Source organism: Peromyscus californicus, unplaced genomic scaffold (genome assembly GCF_007827085.1).
Source record: "Peromyscus californicus insignis strain IS unplaced genomic scaffold, ASM782708v3 Scaffold_1__1_contigs__length_55948999, whole genome shotgun sequence".
NCBI classification, from domain to species: domain Eukaryota; kingdom Metazoa; phylum Chordata; class Mammalia; order Rodentia; family Cricetidae; genus Peromyscus; species Peromyscus californicus.
This window is the reverse complement of record NW_026294492.1, coordinates 54,364,733-54,384,281: the sequence shown is the minus strand read 5'-3', so window position 1 is coordinate 54,384,281 and position 19,549 is coordinate 54,364,733. Positions and strand designations below refer to the sequence as shown.

The 19,549-nt window shown below is 57.7% G+C and overlaps 1 protein-coding gene across 6 annotated transcripts; it reads left to right on the top strand.

The window, feature by feature from the left end:
* The first annotated feature begins 6,498 nt into the window (after positions 1–6,498).
* Positions 6,499–19,478, top strand: LOC128115950 (secretory carrier-associated membrane protein 4). Of its 6 annotated transcripts, none has more exons than XM_052747146.1 (7): positions 7,667–8,804; positions 14,485–14,532; positions 14,989–15,083; positions 15,337–15,493; positions 16,394–16,495; positions 17,839–17,956; positions 18,258–19,478. In XM_052747146.1, exons 1-7 carry the CDS (start codon positions 8,659–8,661, stop codon positions 18,432–18,434), a joined length of 843 nt encoding a protein of 280 aa, XP_052603106.1. In that variant the 5' UTR covers positions 7,667–8,658; the 3' UTR covers positions 18,435–19,478. The 6 variants fall into 6 exon arrangements, with proteins under 6 accessions (XP_052603105.1, XP_052603106.1, XP_052603107.1 ...); XM_052747147.1 differs by having other exon boundaries at positions 8,746–8,804; positions 14,989–15,117; XM_052747148.1 differs by lacking the exon at positions 7,667–8,804 and adding an exon at positions 8,821–9,171 and having other exon boundaries at positions 14,482–14,532; positions 14,989–15,117.
* The last annotated feature ends 71 nt before the right edge of the window (positions 19,479–19,549 follow it).

The following is a 19,549-nucleotide window of genomic DNA, read 5'->3' as shown; positions in this document are numbered from 1 at the left end:
TGTGCTGATCCACCTGCCTCAGTCTCCCCAACGCTGGGGTAACAGAACTGTGTCACAAACCAGGTTTCTGAGAGCTGTAACCCAGGCCGTTACAGGATCAAGGACTCTAGCGATTGAACTGCATCTCCAGTCAGTTTTGTTCATTCGTGTGTGTATTTATTTGAGACAGGGTCTCACGATGTAGACCAGGCTGCTTGCCTCTGCCTCCCCAGTGCTGGGGCCCGGCTCTTGCTTGTCTCCCTTGTATTCACTAGAAATGGCTTTCTGTTGAGTGCTAGGATCCCAGGCACTCAGCTCCACACTCAGCTTTATATTTAACACTCTGTGAAAACAGGCAGTGCATGGGCTGGCAGGATGGCTCAGTTGGTAAAGGCACTTGCTGATAAGCCTGAGGACCTGAGTTCAAGCCTGAGGGCCACACAAAAGAAGGAAAGAATGGTTCCTGCAGATTGTGCTCCAGCTGCCACACCGCGGCACACATGCATACGCATACAAAAGAAATTTTAAAAAATGAGGCCAGGCAGTGGTGGCGCACCCCTTTAATCCCAGCACTTGGGGGGCAGAGGCAGGTGGATCTCTGTGAGTTCAAGGACAGCCTGGGCTACAGAGTGAGTTCCAGGACAGCCAGGGCTACACAGAGAAACCCTGTCTAAAAGAAATGTAAATCAGAGAAATGCGAATCAAAAAGACTCTGAGATACCACCTTACACCTGTCAGAATGGCTATGATCAAAACACTAATGCCAGTCTATGTTGGAGAGGATGTGGAGCAAGGGGCACACTCCTCCACGTTGGTGGGAGTGCAAACTTGTACAACCACTGTGGAAATCAGTATGGTGGTTTCTCAGAAAATTAGGAATCAATCTACCTCAAGACCCAGCCATTACGACTCTTGAGCATACACCCAAGGAATGCTCAATCATACCACAAAGATACATGCTCAACTATGTTCATAGTAGCTTTATTCGTAATAGCCAGAACCTGGAAACAACCTAGGTGCCCGTCAACTGAAGATCGGATTATGGAAAGGTGGTACATAGACACAATGGAGTTGTACTGCTCCGCAGAGAAAAACAACGACAGCATGAAAGTTGCAGGCAAATGGATGGAACTAGAAAACACCATCCTGAGTGAGGTAACCCAAACCCAGAAGGACAAACATGGTGTGTACTCACTCATAAGTGGATTCTAGGTATAAAGCAAAGAAAAATCAGACTGCAACCCACAGAACCAGGGAGGCTACATAGCAGGGGTCGCCCTAGGATGACTGTGGCTTATACTAAGTTTTGGTTTGACTCAATGACTGGGCAAGCCTCAATGAAACATTTCACAATTAGGATAAGAATTTGTACTGTATCAAGCTGATAATTAAATAAATAAATAAATAAATAAATAAATAAATAAATAAGGGGGGAGCGAAGTGCTTACCGTTAAAGCACTAGGCCCTGAGTTCAAGTCTAGAAAAGCCTTGTGAAAAGACAGCTCTCCGGATTGCAGTCCCAGGAGGAGGGAGGCAGAGCAGGCCGGCCAGGGCCGGTGCTTCGCTGGCCAGCTGGACTAGCGGGACTGTTGAGCTCCAGGCCAAAGAGAAGCTTGTCTCAAACAAAGTAGAAGACTTTCCCCAAGGTGCCACCAAGGCGTTTTCCTGGTCTCCCTATTCCTGCACCCACACACATTAACATGCATGCGTGGAAAGATGAATGGGACCAGAGAGGTGTCTGAGTACAGTGCCTGCTGCTAACCATGATCTGAGTTCAAGCCCCAGAACCCACAGAACACAGAAAGGTGGGTGGAGGGAAGCGACTCCACAGATTTGTCTTCTGCCCTCCACATGTGAATCAGGACACAGACACACACGCCCACAAATAAATGTAATTCTTCCTTTTTGGGGACAGAGCCACACTCTGTAGACCAAACTGGCCTTGAACTCACAGGTATTCTCCTGCTTCTGCCTCCAGAGTACTGGGATTAAAGGTGTGTGCCACCACACCCAGCCAAATGTAAATTGTAAATATTAAAGTGTTATTATTAGTGTGGGATGCACATGGGACGTTTGTGTATGCTGGAGGGTCCATACAGCTGTCCAAAGACAACTTGGGGTGCTCAAGGCCAGTCAGAGGCACATCAATGAGGTCCTGTCTCAAAGATAAGGAAAAAAAAGGGAAAGGGAACTAGAGATGACTCAGCTGTTAGCAGCACAGGCTGCTGCCCCAGAGGACCTGGGTTCAATTCCAGCGCCCATATGGCAGTTCACACCTGCCTGGAACTATAGCTTCAGGGGATCCAACACCTCCTTCTGACCTCTGAGGTCACCAGGCACATACATGATGCATAGACATATATGCAGACAAAACACTAGACACATAAAGTTAGATAAATAAATTACAAAGAATATTTAAAATGGCTGTGACAGTACAGTGGCGCACGCCTTTAACCCCAGCACTCGGGAGGCAGAGGCAGGCCGATCTCTGAGTTCCAGGCCAGCCTGGTCTACAGAGTGAGTTCCAGGACAGCCAGGGCTGCACAGAGAGACCCTGTCTTCAGAAAGAAAGAAGAAATCTGAAACTGGTGATTTCTTTAAGCACCATGTAAGGAATGGATCTGTCCTTCACACTCAGGACTCCCCCCAGGCCATTCCAACTCAGGGCTGGGAGGAGCCAGGGCTGGCTAAGCCGGAAAGCCAAGCTCTGCCTGGAATAAATCCACAGGAAGTGAAGGTAGCCCTGGGGCCGGGGGTGAGAGAATGGCCGGGATCATAACTACATTAGTGGATAAGACTCAGTTCCCACTGAAGCATGTGTGCAGACCACCCTCTTTACAACGCTGCCCACGTTCCCCAGGACATTTTGTAAAGGGAAAACCCTCTGTTGTAGCCCTGGGAAGGAGTCAGAGGCAAGAGAAGACCACCAGGAGTTCAAGACCAGCCAGTACTACACAGAAATATATCAAGAATTAAAACACGGGGCTGGAGAGATGGCTCAGCAGTTAAGAGCACTGGCTGTTCTTCCAGAGGACCTGAATTCAGTTCCCAGCACCCACCCACATGGCTTCTCACAACTGTGTCGTGCCAGGGGATCTGAGACCTTCACACCAATGCACATAAAATGAATTTAAATAAATTATTACAAAAAATTAAAGCACAGGGGCCAGTGAGATTGTGCAGCAGATAAAGGTGTAGGCTGCCAAGCAGCCTGAGTCTCTGAGTTGTATCCCCAGGACTCACAGAGTGGGAAGACACAGATCCTGTAGGCTGTCCTCTGATCTCTGCACCCACAGACCACCTCCTCCCCTCATATAAAGTAAATAAAAGTCCATTATCTAGCTGGGTGGGGGTGATACAGATTTTTTTTTTTGAGACAGGGATCCTGGAGTCTGTCCAGGATCTCACTCTGTAGACTAGGCTGGCTTTGAATTCACAGAGATCCTCCTGCCTCTGCCTCCCAAGTGCTGGGAGTAAAGATGTATGCAGATTTTTAATTCCATCACTTGGGAGGCAGAGGCAGGCAGATCTCTGAGTTAGAGGCCAGCCTGGATTACAGAGTAAATCCCAGGACAGTCCGGGCTACACAGAGAAACCCTGTCTTGAAACCCCCCCCAAAAAAAAAACAATAAAAAAAAAACCAAAAAAAAAAAAAAAAAAAACAACAAACAAAAGAAAGAAAAGGCCAGTTTGGAAGGAAGCTGTGGATCACAACTCAAACATTCACTCCAGTACTAGAAATCATGAAACAGGAGCGTCACCCAGAGTTCTGTGCTAACTTAACCCAAATGAGACAATTTCGCAAAAAGCAAAAAAAAAAAAAAGAAAGAAAGAAAGACAGAAAACATAAAAGAAATTGAGGCTAGAGAGACAGCTCAGCAGTTAAGAGCACTGGCTGCTTCTCAGAGGACCTGGGTTCAGTTCCCAAAATCCACAGCTCACAAGCACCTGCAACTGCTGCTCTGGGGATCCAACGCCCTCTTCTGGCCTGTGGGGGGGCACAGCACACACATGGTGCACACATATGCATACACACACACACTCATACAAATAAAATAAAATAAAATCTTATTTTAAGAAAGAAAGGGGCCGGGCAGTGGTGGCGCACGCCTTTAATCCCAGCACTCAGGAGGCAGAACCAGGAGGATCTCTGTGAGTTCGAGGCCAGCCTGGTCTACAGAATAAGCTCCAGGACAGGCAGCAAAATTACACAGAGAAACCTTGTCTCGAAAAACGAAAAAAAAAAATTAAATAAAATAGAAAGGTTAAACCCAGAATTAACTAATATTCACCAAACTGCTGTGGTGGAAGAGGGCTCGGGGCCGAGCAAGCTTTGTGAGCTGAGACTGTCGTGGACACCCGGTAGCCGCCTGCTCAGATGGCCCGGTGTTTATAAGGCTTAATGGAAAGCAGTCAAATTGGAGTGATTTTTCCCCGAAGTTTAAGCAATGATACCTCATAGTATCTTTTGTTCTTTTCCTTTTTTGAGACAGGGTCTCTTGCAGTCCAGGCTGGCATCAAACTAGCCAGCGATGTAGGTAAGGATGACCTAGACTTCCTACTTCCTGCTTCCTTCCTCTGCCTCCCAAGTGCTGGGGTAACCGGTGGTGCTGGGGATGGAACCCGCGGCTTTCAGCACGTCAAACGAGCCCCCTACTCACCGAGCTGAGCCATGACCCCGTTTTGTTTGGTTTTGAGACAGAGTCTCTACTTAACCCAAGCTAGTCTTCATTTGGAGACCTTCTGTCTCAGTCTCCTCCGCGCTGGGACCACAGGCATAATGCCTCCATCCCAGGCTATTTTCCCGATTTGCAAAGCGGGTTCGGAATCTCAGGTGTCACAAGTGCCCTGAAGACAGGTGCGCTTCAGGAGTTAATGTCCAGATGTGTCCCGATCATGGCGGATTTCAAGGGGCTGGGGCAGGGGGAATGGTTCCTGCAGACTGCAGAGGCAAGGCAGGAAGCAGGGGATTCTTCAAATAGCACCACCAAGCTGAGTAGAGGTGACATGAAGTTGGCTGATGGACCAGAGAGGGCAGAGGGACCCCCAGACTCCTTTGCTAGAAAATTAGTCCTACCTTCACACACAGGCCATGAAGACTAGGCCCTCCACGAATTTTGGTGATCAAACCAAAGGTCTCTTACAAGGTAGACAAGCAATCACAGAGCCACGCCCCCAGCCCCTCACTGGGGGTTCTAGGCGGGGCTCCACCCTGACCACGCCCCCAGCCCCTCACTGGGGATTCTGGGCGGGGCTCCACCCTGACCACGCCCCCAGCCCCTCACTGGGGGTTCTAGGCGGGGCTCCACCCTGACCACGCCCCCAGTCCCTCACTGGGGGATTCTAGGCGGGGCTCCACCCCGACCACGCCCCCAGCCCCTCACTGGGGGGATTCTGGGCGGGGCTCCACCCTGACCACGCCCCCAGCCCCTCACTGGGGGTTCTAGGCGGGGCTCCACCCTGACCACGCCCCCAGCCCCTCACTGGGGATTCTGGGCGGGGCTCCACCCTGACCACGCCCCCAGCCCCTCACTGGGGGTTCTAGGCGGGGCTCCACCCTGACCACGCCCCCAGTCCCTCACTGGGGGATTCTAGGCGGGGCTCCACCCCGACCACGCCCCCAGCCCCTCACTGGGGGGATTCTGGGCGGGGCTCCACCCTGACCACGCCCCCAGCCCCTCACTGGGGATTCTAGGCGGGGCTCCACCTGACCACGCCCCCAGCCCCTCACTGGGGATTCTAGGCGGGGCTCCACCTGACCACGCCCCCAGCCCCTCACTGGGGATTCTAGGCGGGGCTCCACCCTGACCACGCCCCCAGCCCCTCACTGGGGGATTCTAGGTGGGGCTCCGCCCTGACCACGCCCCCAGCCCCTCACTGGGGATTCTAGGCGGGGCTCCACCTGACCACACCCCCATCCCCTCACTGGGAGATTCTGGGCGGGGCTCCGCCCTGACCACGCCCCCAGCCCCTCACTGGGGATTCTAGGCGGGGCTCCACCTGACCACACCCCCATCCCCTCACTGGGAGATTCTGGGCGGGGCTCCACCCTGACCACGCCCCCAGCCCCTCACTGGGGATTCTAGGTGGGGCTCCGCCCTGACCACGCCCCCAGACCCTCACTGGAGGATTCTAGGCGGGGCTCCACCCTGACCACGCCCCCAGCCAATCACTGGAGGATTCTAGGCGGGGCTCCACCCTGACCACGCCCCCAGCCCCTCACTGGGGATTCTAGGCGGGGCTCCACCCTGACCACGCCCCCAGCCCCTCACTGGGGATTCTGGGCGGGGCTCCACCCTGACCACGCCCCCAGCCCCTCACTGGGGATTCTAGACGGGGCTCCGCTCCTCTTTGGACCCCCCCCCATGCCCTCCCTTATTTTTGAGGCAGGGTCTCTCTGTGTAGCCCTGGCTGCCCTGGAACTCACTTTGTGGACCAGACTGGCCTCGAACTCAGAGATCTACTTGCCTCTGCCTCCCGAGTGCGTGGATTAAAGGTGTGCACCACCACTGGCAACTTGTTTATTTTCATTTTATGCATTTAAGTGTGTGCCTGCATATCTATCTGTCTGTGTACCACATGGGAGTCTAGTGCCCATAGAGGCCAGGAGAGAGCATTGTATTTATTGGAACTGGAATTACAGATGGTTGTGAGCCACCGTGTGTGTGCAGGTAATCAAACTGGGGTCCTCTGGGATAGCAGTCAGGGTTCCTCACTGCCAAGCCACTCTCCAGCCTTGGCATCGCATTTTTTTGTTTGTTTCTTTCTTTTTGGTGTTTGGAAACAGGGTTCTCTGTGTAGCTTTGTGCCTTTCCTGGAACTCACGCTGTAGCCCAGGCTGGCCTCGAACTCACAGATATCCGCCTCAGGCATAGCATTTTTATGGTGTTGGGCTCAGCCAAAAAATAGTAAAATAAGTAACATGGGTTTCCTGGTGACTCTGTCCTGGTGTAATGACCCAAAACTCTTGGTTTTCCTCCTGAGTACCTTGGCTCATATGGCCTCCTGGAAGCCAGTCAGCGCACCGAGGGTTTCTGGCTTTGTGACAGAGGTCACATCCACACTAATCTTCTCTGTCTTGCAAGCGCTATGAACTAACCCTGTGGGTCCTACTCTGGTCGGATAGCTGGTCACAAGACACGCCTTCTTCTAGAAAGGTCCTGAAGGGCAGGCCAAGGAAAATGCACACAAGTTGACCCTGCAGTCGTGGCCGATCCAGGCTCTCGGGCGCCAGTTCCCACCTCCCTGCCCGGTCACTGCTCACCAGGCAGTCTGCGGTTTAGTCATGGCCGCTCCATGCGGTCCCCATGAAATGTCCCAATCGCTGAACTGGGGAGAATGGCCCTGGGAGGGTCTCAGGGACCCTGGTCCCATAGACAACCAATTAAAAAACGTTTCTCCAGTCCTACTGTTTATTAATTTTATTTCACCTTTTTTTAATGTTTTTTTTCAAGACGTGGTCTCATTATGTAGCCTAGGTTGTCCTGGAATCCGCCTGCCTCTGCCTCCGAGTGCTGGGATTAAAGGCATGTCACACAGTTCAGCCTAGGGTGGAACTTGTGGTTCTCCTGGCTCAGCTTGTTCATGCTCATGTGCGGACACGAAACCCCACGCTTGGCTTCACCTTTCTTTTTTTTTTTTTTTTTTTTGGCTCTGGTGAGGGGATCCTCTTGGCCCTCAGACACTGCTTCTCATTGCTCTGGGGTCACAGCAAGCCAGGGCAAGATGGCAGGTGCCAGACCCGAGGAGGACGGCAGCCCCACAGCAGGCCTCACACACACACCCCCTGCCACCCAGTTCTCTGCTACTGAATCCTCAAGTCATGAGCTCGGCTGAGTCGCCACCTCCCTGGCCCACCGTGCCCGGCTGACTGACCGCAACCTATGATTAGGCACCCACATTCCTCACGAGGGCTCACAGCCCACATCCAGAAGAAGGCATCAGATCCCATTACAGATGAGCCACCAAGTGGGTGCTGGGAATTGAACTCTGGACCTCTGAAGGCGCAGCTCGTGCTCTAAAACGCTGAGCTATCTCTCTAGCTCCGTTTGCTCTTTAATTTTTTTGTTTTATGCATTGCCAGAGATTGAACCAGGGCCTCACAGCTAGCAGGCAAGTGATCTCCATTCATGTGCATCCAGAACCTTTGTTGTTGTCTGAGACGGTCTCTGCCTGCCTCTGCTTCCTGAGTGCTGGGATTAAAGCCCAGCCCCCACCTTGAACTTTGTCTCAAACCCCAGAGGGCTGGGATGACGCGCCTGTGGATGCAGCGCTGTGGATGGAAGGCAAGGTGCCCTGGACGCTAGGCAATCACAAACTGCTCCAGCCTGAGCCCCAATGTGTATTTCAGAGTCCACACACTTGCTTCATCCACTGTACAGATGAGGAAAATGAGGGCCCGAGTGGACCCAAAACCTCGGACCACGGCCACCTTCCAAAGCAGTGTGAACGACAGGGTTACAGCCGTCTGAGGGCAGATGCTCTTTGCGTGACTACAGATGGCCCCCACTTCCCCCCCAAGTCTCCTCTCTGTGGATATCTCAAAACGTCAAGCAGGGCCCGGGTTTCGGCCACCCACCCGCGGGTCTTGAGCCGGCAACACAGAGCTCTCCCCACCGCAGGACCCAAGAAAAAAAGGCCCCCAGATACACGACGGCGGACCGGCACGCGCGCGGCCTTATGGGAATTGTAGTCAAGTCTCCGTCTCCGCCTCGAGCAGGCCCCGCCCACGGAACTACGTTCCCGTCGTGCCCCGCGGCAGGAGGCGGGGCGGGCCCCGTTGCTAGGACTTGGAGAAGCGTGGCGCTCTCGCGGGCGTCCCTCAGGTGAGCAGCCGCCGTAGGGGCTCGGCTTCCGCCGTTCCGGATCCGCCACCGGCAGCGGGGATGGCGACGTTGCCCGGGCGGTGGACGGGGAAAGAAGGCCTTGCCGGGGCCGACTATCTAGGCTCGGGGAGTGTCGCGCGCGTCCCGGGAGGCGGTGGGCGTGCTCGTGCGCGAGCAGTCGAGGCTAGTACGCGTGCGCACAGAGGGCTTTGTCCCTACCGCGCCCTACGCCGTCCGTTTGCTGCGCACGCGTGTACCCTACTTGTCATTCCGGAAACTCCGTGATTTCCAGTTGCTTCCGGTTATCTGTTCCGGGTCATCGCAGTTAGTCCCCTGCCTCAGGGTTGTGGATTCACCATCGTGACAGGTGACAGCAGGTGTGCAGTTTCCCTTTAAGCTATGGCACCCTATGGGAATTCTTGGGGTCTTTGGTGGTACCCGGGATCGAATCCTGGACTTTGGTCGTACCAGGAGGGCACTGTACTGCTGATCCACGTCCCTCCCGTCAGTGGCGGGTTCCAGGCCCCGCACTGCAGGATAGGAACGCTCTGCACTGCTGCGCTCGGCCTCCAACCCTTTTTATTTTAATTTTGGAAGGTTTTGCTTTATGGCTCATACTGACCCGGAACTCAACATCTTGCTTATTGAGTGCCTGGTGTTTTGGGCATGTGCTATCCCTGTCTGTTGGACCCTGGGCCCAGGGCCCATCGTCTGCCTGCAGCTCTTCAGCGTGGTATGCTGAGGCTCCTCGGAGAGAGGCAGACTTCTAAGCCGCTGTCGGCGTGTCTGTGGCACGTGGGGGGCAGGAGCTCCTGTTCCCATGCAGACCCACAGCGCTCACCTGTCACCTTCTGGTGTCCGCTTGAGTCCCAACATGTGGGAGGCAGTGACGGGAAGATGACTGCACGTTTGAAGCTGGCCTGATGTCCATGGTGAGCTCTAGGCTAGCCTGGGCCACACAGGGAAACCTTGTCTCAAAACAAAACAAGAAAGCAAACATGCAGAACGGCTCTCTAAAGCAGTGAACTTGAAGGGTGGCCGCAGCCTTGGCTACCATCCTATGGCTTTTAAACTCCTCCCCAGGGGTCCTGTCCCCAAGGCAGCCTTCTTCCTGTATCCCTTGTTTTGTAGGCTTGAGGGGACAAACAGGGCTGTGTCTCCTGCCCTGGAGACAGTGGTGCTTTGTGGCCCTGGCAGTTGGTGGGGGCTGTGGGCGTGGTATGTGCCCTGGGGAGGCCAGATGTCACCATGGCCCCTCATGGGCTCTGCCTGCCATGGGGCTTGTGCAGGGGCAGCCATGGTAACGCCAGGCTCCCAGGCATGCCTGGCACCATTCTCCCTAGTCTTGGGGCTCTGAGGGGCACCTGTAGTTCTCAGGAGCCCATAGAGCCATGCCGTGTTAACCTGGGAAGTCCGGGTGAGCGCATTAGTCATTGCATAGAGTATTCCCACGGCCGGGTGCACGCCAGCAGGGGAGGCAGGGTGTGGGGTGCGATGCTGGGTAATGCCAACAAGCCCACTCCAGACAGCCCTGCTGCCCCCCCCCGCCCCCGTGGTTTGTTTGGTGCTCGGTAGGGAACTCAGGGTTGAATGTGGCAGGCAAGTTCCTGCCATGTTGAGCCCCAGCCCCCTCCCTGGGGGTGCTCTGAAGATCGTTCTGAGCCCTCGTGAAGAATGTGGGTGCCTGATCATTGCCCATAGGTTGGCACAGTGGGCCAGGGAGGTGGCGACTCAGCCGAGCTCATGACTTGAGGATTCAGTAGCAGAGAACTGGGTGGCAGGGGGTGTGTGTGTGAGGCCTGCTTTGGGGCTGCCGTCCTCCTCGGGTCTGGCACCTGCCATCTTGCCCTGGCTAGCTGTGACCCCAGAGCAATGAGAAGCAGTGTCTGAGGGCCAAGAGGGTCCCCTCCCTGCAGCCTCGCCTCCCGCAGCCTCTCCAAGCCTGGCTTTGCTCTGTGTGGCACAGGTGGCAGTGGTGTTGGCAGTTCAGGCTTCACTGGGGTGCTGGCACAGCAAAGCTCAGGTGCCATGGATTGGCAGGTTCCCAGGCTAGCCCACTGCAGCAGGCCATACCCCGGAGCACAAGTCCAGAGTGGAATGGGTCATGGCCACATGTCTGCCTTGTTTGGTAGGGTCTGTATTCTTGGGGTGCATCTTAGGTCTGCTGCCTTTTTCTGGGGATACAGAAGATTGAGGTGGGGTCTTGCCCTGTAGCTCTGGCTGGCTGGCCTCTAGCTCACAGCCATCCTCCTGCCTCTGCGCCACAAGTGCTGGGATGACAGGTGTGTGCCACTGGGTGTATGTCTGGCTCTGGTCTTTGACCCCTCAGTTGACCAAGGTGGGCATGTCCCCTAGAAGCCATGGGGTGTTGAGTGTGAGGTTTATGCTTTTCTGGGGGTGGTCCTGCACCCCACCCCCACCCCGTCACTGTGTAGAAAAGGGGACATTTAGCAGCTTGGAATGATGTTGGAATGATATTGCCCATCAGCCCTGGGGCCATAGCCAGGAGCTGCGTGTGCTGTGGCTGCATCCTCTGCCGGTCTCACCTAGGCGAAGTCCAGGGTCTGGTGGCGCTGTTCTCACATGGACCGGACAAGGCAGGTCCACCCTGCACACTGCGGGCAGAATTCTGTCTCTCCTGACTGTAGCCCCGAGGTCTTGAAGCCGGCCAGAGCATGTCAGCAGCCCATGCCAGACCTGTGACCTCTGGAGACAGAGTAGCAGTTGTGGGTGGCCATAGGTTTGTTTAGGGGCCAAGGACTGGGTTATGTCTTTCATAGTTTTTGTTTGTTTTTTGTCAGAAGCAAAGTTTTATGTAGCCCAGGTTGGCCTGATCCCCGGGCCTACACCTGGGACGACAGGGACGACCTGGTTTACACAGGGCAGGGGCTGGAGCCAGGGCTCTGTCCGTGCTGTGGGGTGGCTTCTCGATCTGATAGTAATGGACGCCTGTCTCCACACTGCCCTCCACACGGCATCGGTCGGGCATGCGGACTCGTTAGAGCCCTCCGGAGCCCTCCGGAGCCCGGCAGGTATTCCTTGTGCAGCCCGGAGTCAGCGCACTCTACCTGGCGCTCTGGACTCGTCCTTCCGGGGTCCCGCAGGACGCACACAGGACAGACCCCGACCCACTGAAGCTGACGGATGACACTCCAGTCCCATCTCTGTCTTCCACAGTCGAACACCGCTGAGGATGGAGTCCTCCTCGGGCCTCGCAGAGCCGCCTGAGCCTGAGAAGGCTGGAAGTGAGGAGCGAGAGCCGGCGCAATGGCAAGCCCTCCCCGTCCTGTCCGAGCAGCAGTCGGGGGCCGTGGAGCTGGTGCTGGCCTACGCCGCGCCTGTCCTGGACAAGCGCCAGACGTCCCGCCTGCTGCGGGAGGTGTCCGCCGTCCACCCGCTTCCTGCCCAGCCCCACCTCAAGCGGGTGCGCCCCAGCCGCAGTCCCGCCGCCGGCGGCGCATCAGATCTGCTGCTGTGCCTGGCAGGGCCCTCCGCAGGCCCGCGCTCGCTGGCTGAGCTCCTCCCCAGCCCGGCCGTGGACCCGCGTGGCCTGGGCACACCATTCCTGGTGCCCGTGCCCGCCCGGCCGCCGCTCACCCGGAGCCAGTTTGAGGAGGCGCGGGCCCACTGGCCCACGTCCTTCCACGAGGACAAGCAGGTGACCAGCGCGCTGACCGGGCAGCTCTTCTCTGCGCAGGCGCGAGCGGCCATGCAGAGCCACATGGAAGAGGCCGTGTGTGCCGCCCGGAGGGCAGCTGCCCAGGGCCTGCGGGCGGTGGGCGCTGTGGTGGTGGACCCAGCCTCGGACCGCGTGCTGGCCACAGGCCATGACTGCAGCGGCCTGGCCAGCCCCCTGCTGCACGCTGTCATGGTGTGCATCGACCTGGTGGCCCAGGGGCAGGGCCGTGGCACCTGTGACCTCAGACGCCACCCGGCTTGCTCCTTCGCCCCGGCTACCGCCGCCCAGGGTGCACGTGCTGGCAGCGTGCGCAAGCTGGATGAGAATGAGGATGGCCTGCCCTACGTGTGCACCGGCTACGACCTGTATGTTACCCGCGAGCCCTGCGTCATGTGTGCCATGGCCCTCGTCCACGCCCGCATCCAGCGCGTCTTCTATGGGGCGCCCTCGCCCGATGGCGCCCTGGGCACGCGCTTCCGTGTCCACGCGCGGCCAGACCTCAACCACCGCTTCCAGGTGTTCCACGGCATCCTCGAGGACCAGTGCTGCCAGCTGGACCCCGACCCGTAGGCCTGGTGACCTTCCACTTCCAGACTGTTCTCTGCTCCTGGCCAGCCCACATCCCCCGAAGCTCCATGGCCTTGGACCCTGGGGGCCTCACCCTCCGTGTCTAAGGACACTGACCACCTGGGTCAGCATGTGGGGCGCCCTCAGCCCCGAGACAGCGGCCTCCTTTGCCGGCTGCGGCAGCCGTGGGACTCAGTTCTGCGTACAAGCCCAGTGGCTGTCTTACAGTCCCCGAGGTCCTCTAGGCTCGGGGCAGCCATCGTGTGTGAAAATAAAGCGCCTCAAACCAAGTTCCCGTTTGCACCGAGGTGCCAGGCTGGGGTGGGCGTCTGCGTCAGTCTGTGTGGGTTGTGAAGGGGAAGGCAGTCCTGATGAGCGCAGCCGGCTCTGGGTGCTTCTGGGGGTAGGAACATCCCAGGAGGCTCCCTTGCCTGTCTACGGAGTCTGGAAGGTTCCAAGTATGTCTGGACACCTGTTGGCCTGGGGTCGATTCACCCACAGGCTGTTCGTGGGAAGGCTGGGGGCTTCAGAAGGATCAGAGTGCGGTGGGGTGATAGGCCTCGGATGTAGTGGGGTGCCGGTTCCACGGCAGTGTGCCCTTAACAGACCCGGCCCCGCCGTCCCAGTCTGAGGGGACGTGGGGCTGCTGCGTGCCTGCTGGCCTCAGCTGGGGGACAGTCCGAGGAGTGGCCTGCATCTTCTCATAGGCCTTCCATCCTTCCTCCTCTTGGGAAGACATGTTCTGTGGGCTGGCTCCTCAGGTGACCAGGAGGCAGGGTGGGGCAGGGAGAGGCCACGAGGCAGGGCTGTGAGGTGGCCCATCTTGAGACTGTGGGACTGTGTCCAGCCAGTGGCACCTGGTTGATTGAGCAGGGCCTGGACTCAGAGACCAGGGTGTACCTGCAACTTTCTCACTGACGCCCATGGGGGCCTTACCCGGCCATGTCCTGAGGGCAGCACTTAGGGGCAGAGCTACTCTGAAAAGTGACTCTAGGTGCCTCTGGGGCTGTGCCAGGGTCGCAAGAGCTCCCATGGGTGAGTGCCACACCCATGACCGCTGTGACCATGTGGCTGTCACATGGCAGTGAGCTCTGCTCTGGGTGATTTGGTGGAATGGAAGCCCTGAGAGGTGTGTCTGTCAGCAGTAGTGAGAGTCATCTGTGGGGCCACCGTCAGGGGTCAACGTTGGGAGGACACCGAGAACCGGGGGCATCCTGGCTCCAAGGCTGTGGGTAGAATCAGCTGGTGACTTGACCCATCCCCTTCCAGACTGCTCTGTGGGGAAGTGACGTGAGGCGGCCCCACATCCGGGCCAACACCCACTGAGCCAGCAGCCAAGCTGGCTGGCTAGCAGAGCAGGCCTGCAGCGGTGGGCTGGCTTAGGGTCTTCCTAGGCCGGCGGCTGGCGAGGCCCTGATACTAGTCTCCTTTCAGGTGGGCCCTTCTGCCTGGGTACCAGGTCAGCTGGCACAGAGATGGCAGGTGAGTCTGCCCTGCTCCCCAGGCAGCGTCCCCAGCTTCTGCCCTCGTAACGCCGTGGGTGCCACAGTGGGGCATAGACAGGCCACCAGAGAGCCACCAGTGTCTTCCCGTTTGCAGATGAAGGGAGGTTCAAAGTAGACAGCGTGGCGGGGTGTGCAGGGGACCCCGGGGCTATGGAGGGCCTCTGGCCGCCCTCCTTTTCTCTGCCCTCCTTGGCCTGACAACCCCAGGACACTCTGAATGCTGACCCCAGGGCCCGTGCCCTGACTGACCGCTCCAGTGGCCCCCTTAACACCCTGGGGTGTGACTCTGGCCGCAGCCCACGAGGGTCGGGCTGATCCTGCGCGGGTCTGTGTCCTGTCTAGCTTTGGTGGCTCAGGAAGGGGCTAAGGTGGAGGGGGGTGCTCCTGCAGGCTTCTGGCCGTAACAGGCTGCCGGGGGGTCTCCCTCCTGCAGGAAAGGAGAACAACTTCCCGCCCCTGCCCCGCTTTGTGCCGCTGAAGCCCTGCTTCTACCAGGACTTCTCCGACGAGATCCCCGTGGAGCACCAGGTGCTGGTGAAGAGGATCTACCGGCTGTGGATGTGTGAGCCCCGCGGAGCGGGTGGGGGTCCCCACCGAGGGCAGGCCCCCACCGAGGGAAGGCCCCCATCGAGGGCAGGCCCCCGCCGAGGGCAGGCCCAGTGTTGTCGGGATGTGAGACCCTGCTCCCTGCATGAGGCTCACCCTGAATGGGCTGGTGGGGAGAGCCCCTGGCCAGAGGTCCTTGGTGACCTCCCCACTCTCCTCCTACCTGTCCTTCCAGTTTACTGTGCCACTCTGGGTGTGAACCTGGTGGCCTGCCTGGCCTGGTGGATTGCGGGTGGAGCGGGGGCCAACTTCGGCCTGGCCATGCTCTGGCTGCTTCTCTTCACCCCCTGCAGTTATGTGTGCTGGTTCCGGCCTGCATACAAGGCCTTCCGGTAAGCTTGCTCTGGGGGCCCTCAGGCCGCAGAACCTCTGACCCACTCCCAGCTGTGGGACCCGTGGAGACGGTGCTTTCTGATCCCTGGGGAGCTGGGATCTGCCTGTCCAGGACGGGCTTCAGACGGTTACTAACAACTCTCCCCCGCTTGTCTAATGTGGCCGTACGTCACGGTCAGCAATCTGTGGCCACAGGCCACAGCCACTGCTGTCTCGGGGTTGCTGGGATGGAGCCCAGAGTGTGAGACACTGGACGAGTGGTCCCAGCTGAGCCATGTCCCCCTTGGTGCTTTGGAGTCTCACTGTAGGGAGGTCTGGCCACAGTGCCCCTGCCTCAGCCTCTCTGCATTGTGGGACCACACTCCTTCTTTTGAGGATTCCCATGAGCAGTCTTTCGGCCTTGTTGGTTTTAATAGTTCCTGACCACAGTGTACCCGGCATTGCAATGCAGTAGTCCAGCCATTGCTAGTCCTTGCTTCTAGAGGATTCCATCATGCAGAGGAAACCATTCTCCGCAGGTCCTCTCTCCAGCCCCACAAACCCACTTCTGTCTCTGGATTTGTCTGTTCTGGACCTTTTCTACTATCGAGTCCCACACCTGTGTGGTTTTCCGTGTTTGTTTCTCTGAGCACAAGTCCCTCCACTGTGGTGTGTTGGAGCCTTGCTCCTGTTCATGGCCTCGTAATACTCCAGTAGATGGACATCCATCTGCAGCCATCTGTCCCCAGGGTGTCCAGACTTTATCAGCTCCCCATGCAGTCCCCGGGGCAGTGGCGTCATGCCCATGTGGTCAGCGCCCAGGCTGAGTGCTCGGTGGGGGGCTTAGTCATTTCGGTCAGTAGGTGTGTCGGGGACGAGGGGGTCTTGACTCCTCCCACTGCCCTCTCTGTGCCTTGCAGAGCTGACAGCTCCTTTAACTTCATGGCATTCTTCTTCATCTTCGGAGCACAGTTTGTCCTGACCGCCATCCAGGCCATCGGCTTCTCAGGCTGGGGCGCATGGTAAGCAGACCACCGCGGGGTGTGCCTCCCGTTCACCTGTGAGAGAGAGTCCACCCGCCCGCCCGCCTGTGGAGCCAGGGCCGTCCAGCCCCAGACTGCCCTGCAGACAGATGGCGGCCTTGCCACGGGCCACCGGCAGAGCGCACTGCCAAGCTGCTTGCAGCCAGGCCCACGCCACCATGTTAGGTTCCTTGAACAGAACCCTCCCTGCCATGCTGCCCAAGCCTGCCTTGAGCAGACACTCCCATGTCTAGGTCCTCCATTTCTTTTTTTGAGGGTCTCACTGTGTAGCCTTGGCTGTCCTGGAACTAGGTACTTGACGTGTGAGGTCTGTCCGCCTGACTCGGGAGTACGGGATAAATGCGGATGCCACCCTGTCTAGACCTCCATTTCTTCTCTCTCTTACTCACCGCACCCCGAACGCAGTCCCCCCCCTCCTCCCAGCACCTCCCTCTTCTCCAGGTCCACTCCTCTTCCTTCATTTCCCTCCAAAAGAGGAGGACTCCGCGGGGTCAGCCGAACAGGGCCTAACACGTTACAGTTGGCCCAGGCCCATCCCTCCTGTCAAGGCTGGAGGAGGCAACCCCGAGGAGGACAGGGATCCCAAGCGCAGGCAGCAGAATCGCAGCCCCACTGCCCGAGTCTCACAAGAACCCTGAGCTATAGAACCATAGGCATATGCAGAGGACCCGGGGCGGTCCCTGACAGACGCCATGATTGCCGCTTCAGTGTCCGAGCTCGGTGATGCAGTGTGGGCCTCCAGTTCTGTCCATGCAGGGTCTCGGGCACCCTCTCACCTCTCCATGCCTCTCATGAACCATGCCCTCCTCCCTCCTCGCTGGCCGCTGGGCTCGGTAACCTCTGAACGGGCCGTCAGCCACCCCATCCCCCAGCCATGCCACCAGCCCTGACTCAGACTGGCAGGTGGCATTCTCAGGATGGATGGGCTACTGAGGGTGTTACTTACGCTCTTGTGTGGAGAACAGCAGATGTTATGACCTGTAGGAGTCAGCAAGGCCTTGCCTTAGTACTTTCTTTGAGATGTGTGTTTTGGTTGGGTGTGTTTTATGACCCGAAGCCTGTTAAATTGTTAAGCAGTTTGTTATGACCATCGTTTTGTATTGATCAGTCACCTTTTGGTCCTTAACTGAGCCCAGCTCCTTTAAAGTTATCTTTTTCTTGATGATCTGTTGGAGCTCCGTACATATGAAGGAGATAAGGCCTTATGTACCTATTCCTTGTTGATTTGTCACAGCTCTTTGCATATGAAGGACAGCAAGCAGGCCCTTCTGTGGGTATGCTGACCCTTTTCACTCCTTGCTTCTCTCTCTTTCACCCTGCAGTGGCTGGCTGGCAGCTGTTGGATTCTTTGGGGTCAATGTTGGGGCAGCTGTGGTCATGCTGATCCCAGCCATCTTGTTTTCCTTGTCTGCTGTTATGATGGCCATCGCACTTGTGAGGGTGAGCCCTGTTCTCTGTCTCCACAGAACACCCCGTGTCTTCAGCTGCAGGCTGTCACCTGGGAACTCACAGGGTTTGGGGAGGAGGGCGGGCACACCCTAGAGTGATGTCGCAGTGGGGGCATTACGGCCCTGGGGAAGCTGTGTTGAGCTGGGGTGTCCTGTGGGCTGTGGGGACAGCAGAGGAGATGAGGCGTCCGTGGCCCAGGGAGGGAGCAGGGTCTGGGACGCCCTGCAGTGTCACCCGAGGGTCACAGTGGGTCCCTTTCCCTGACAGTGCACTGACCTCCCTGATCCTTCAGGTGCATAGGATCTACCGTGGGGCTGGTGGAAGCCTCCAGAAGGCACAGACGGAGTGGAACACTGGTACCTGGAGGAATCCCCCATCGAGGGAGGCCCAGTTTAACAACTTCTCTGGGAATAGCCTGCCCGAATACCCCACTGTCCCCAGCTACCCCAGTGGAGGCCAGTGGCCTTAGGCTCTGACTCCTGCTGCCACCCCTGGTCCTGCAGCCTGAGCATCTCCACGAGATCCCGGAGGTCCTCAGCCCGTGTCCGTCTCCTGCCCGAGCCCTCCGCAAACTGCCTTTCGGCTGCTGTCCACTGCCGTTCCACCAGAGCCGCTGGGCGGCCGCCCCGCTCCCGCCTGGCCAGAGGGTGGGTGGCCTCCACCACCAGGCTCCTGTCCGTTGTGTGGCTGAGACAGACAGCTGAGCCCCAGAGGGAGCACTTATGGATGGAGGCAGGAGCATGGCTGTTGTGGCTGCATCCTCAGCTCTGCCATGCAGTCCACCCCTGTGCTCCTCTGGGGACAGGGTCCTGCAGCTTCCTTGTCCTGTCCCTAGTGGCAGGGCCATCCTGCTATCCCCACCCCCATCCACGATCCTGAGTAGACCTCTGCCCACTGAAGGCCCTGATCCACTCGGTTGGGGCTGCTCTGGCTCCAGGAGGTCCCCCTCTCTGGGAGGAGAGAGACAGGCTCAGCTGCATGGCAGGCCACACCCCTGTCACAGGCTAGCCAGGACTGGAGAGAGGCCCCGGTCTGCTGGGAGCAGGCCAGGGACAGATCTGTGCCTTAGAGAGAACCCTGTGTCCCCTCACCCTTCTGCCTTCTCGGGCAGCTGTGGCCTCACCAGGAGAGCCAAACCGAGTCTTGGAATGTCCACGGCACCCCGATGACTTTGGGCTCAACATTCTTCCTTGTGACCTACTGGTGCCACCAGCCAAGTCACCACAGTCCCCAGGCCTCCCCGCAGGGCCTTGCCCCTCCTAGACTGGTGTCCTGCCAAACTGCCTGGGCACCTGGCCTCTGTCCTGTGCCCAGGATCCCGGAGGGGGCCAGGATAGAGAGTTGCAGGCACATGGGGAGCAGCCTTGTACCCTGAAGCCCCAGTGCCCGCCATAGGGGACACACCCTCAAGACACCTGCAGCTCTGCCCTGCCCACCCCGGGTATGTGCACCCACATGCCACAGTTGGTTTTGTTATGTGAGAACATTCTGGAAATAAATTCTCTTTTCTGCAGCAGGGCCTGTATTGTGTTGTGGGGATCCATGTGCTGTGTGTGTGCACATGTATACTTACCCATGCGTGTG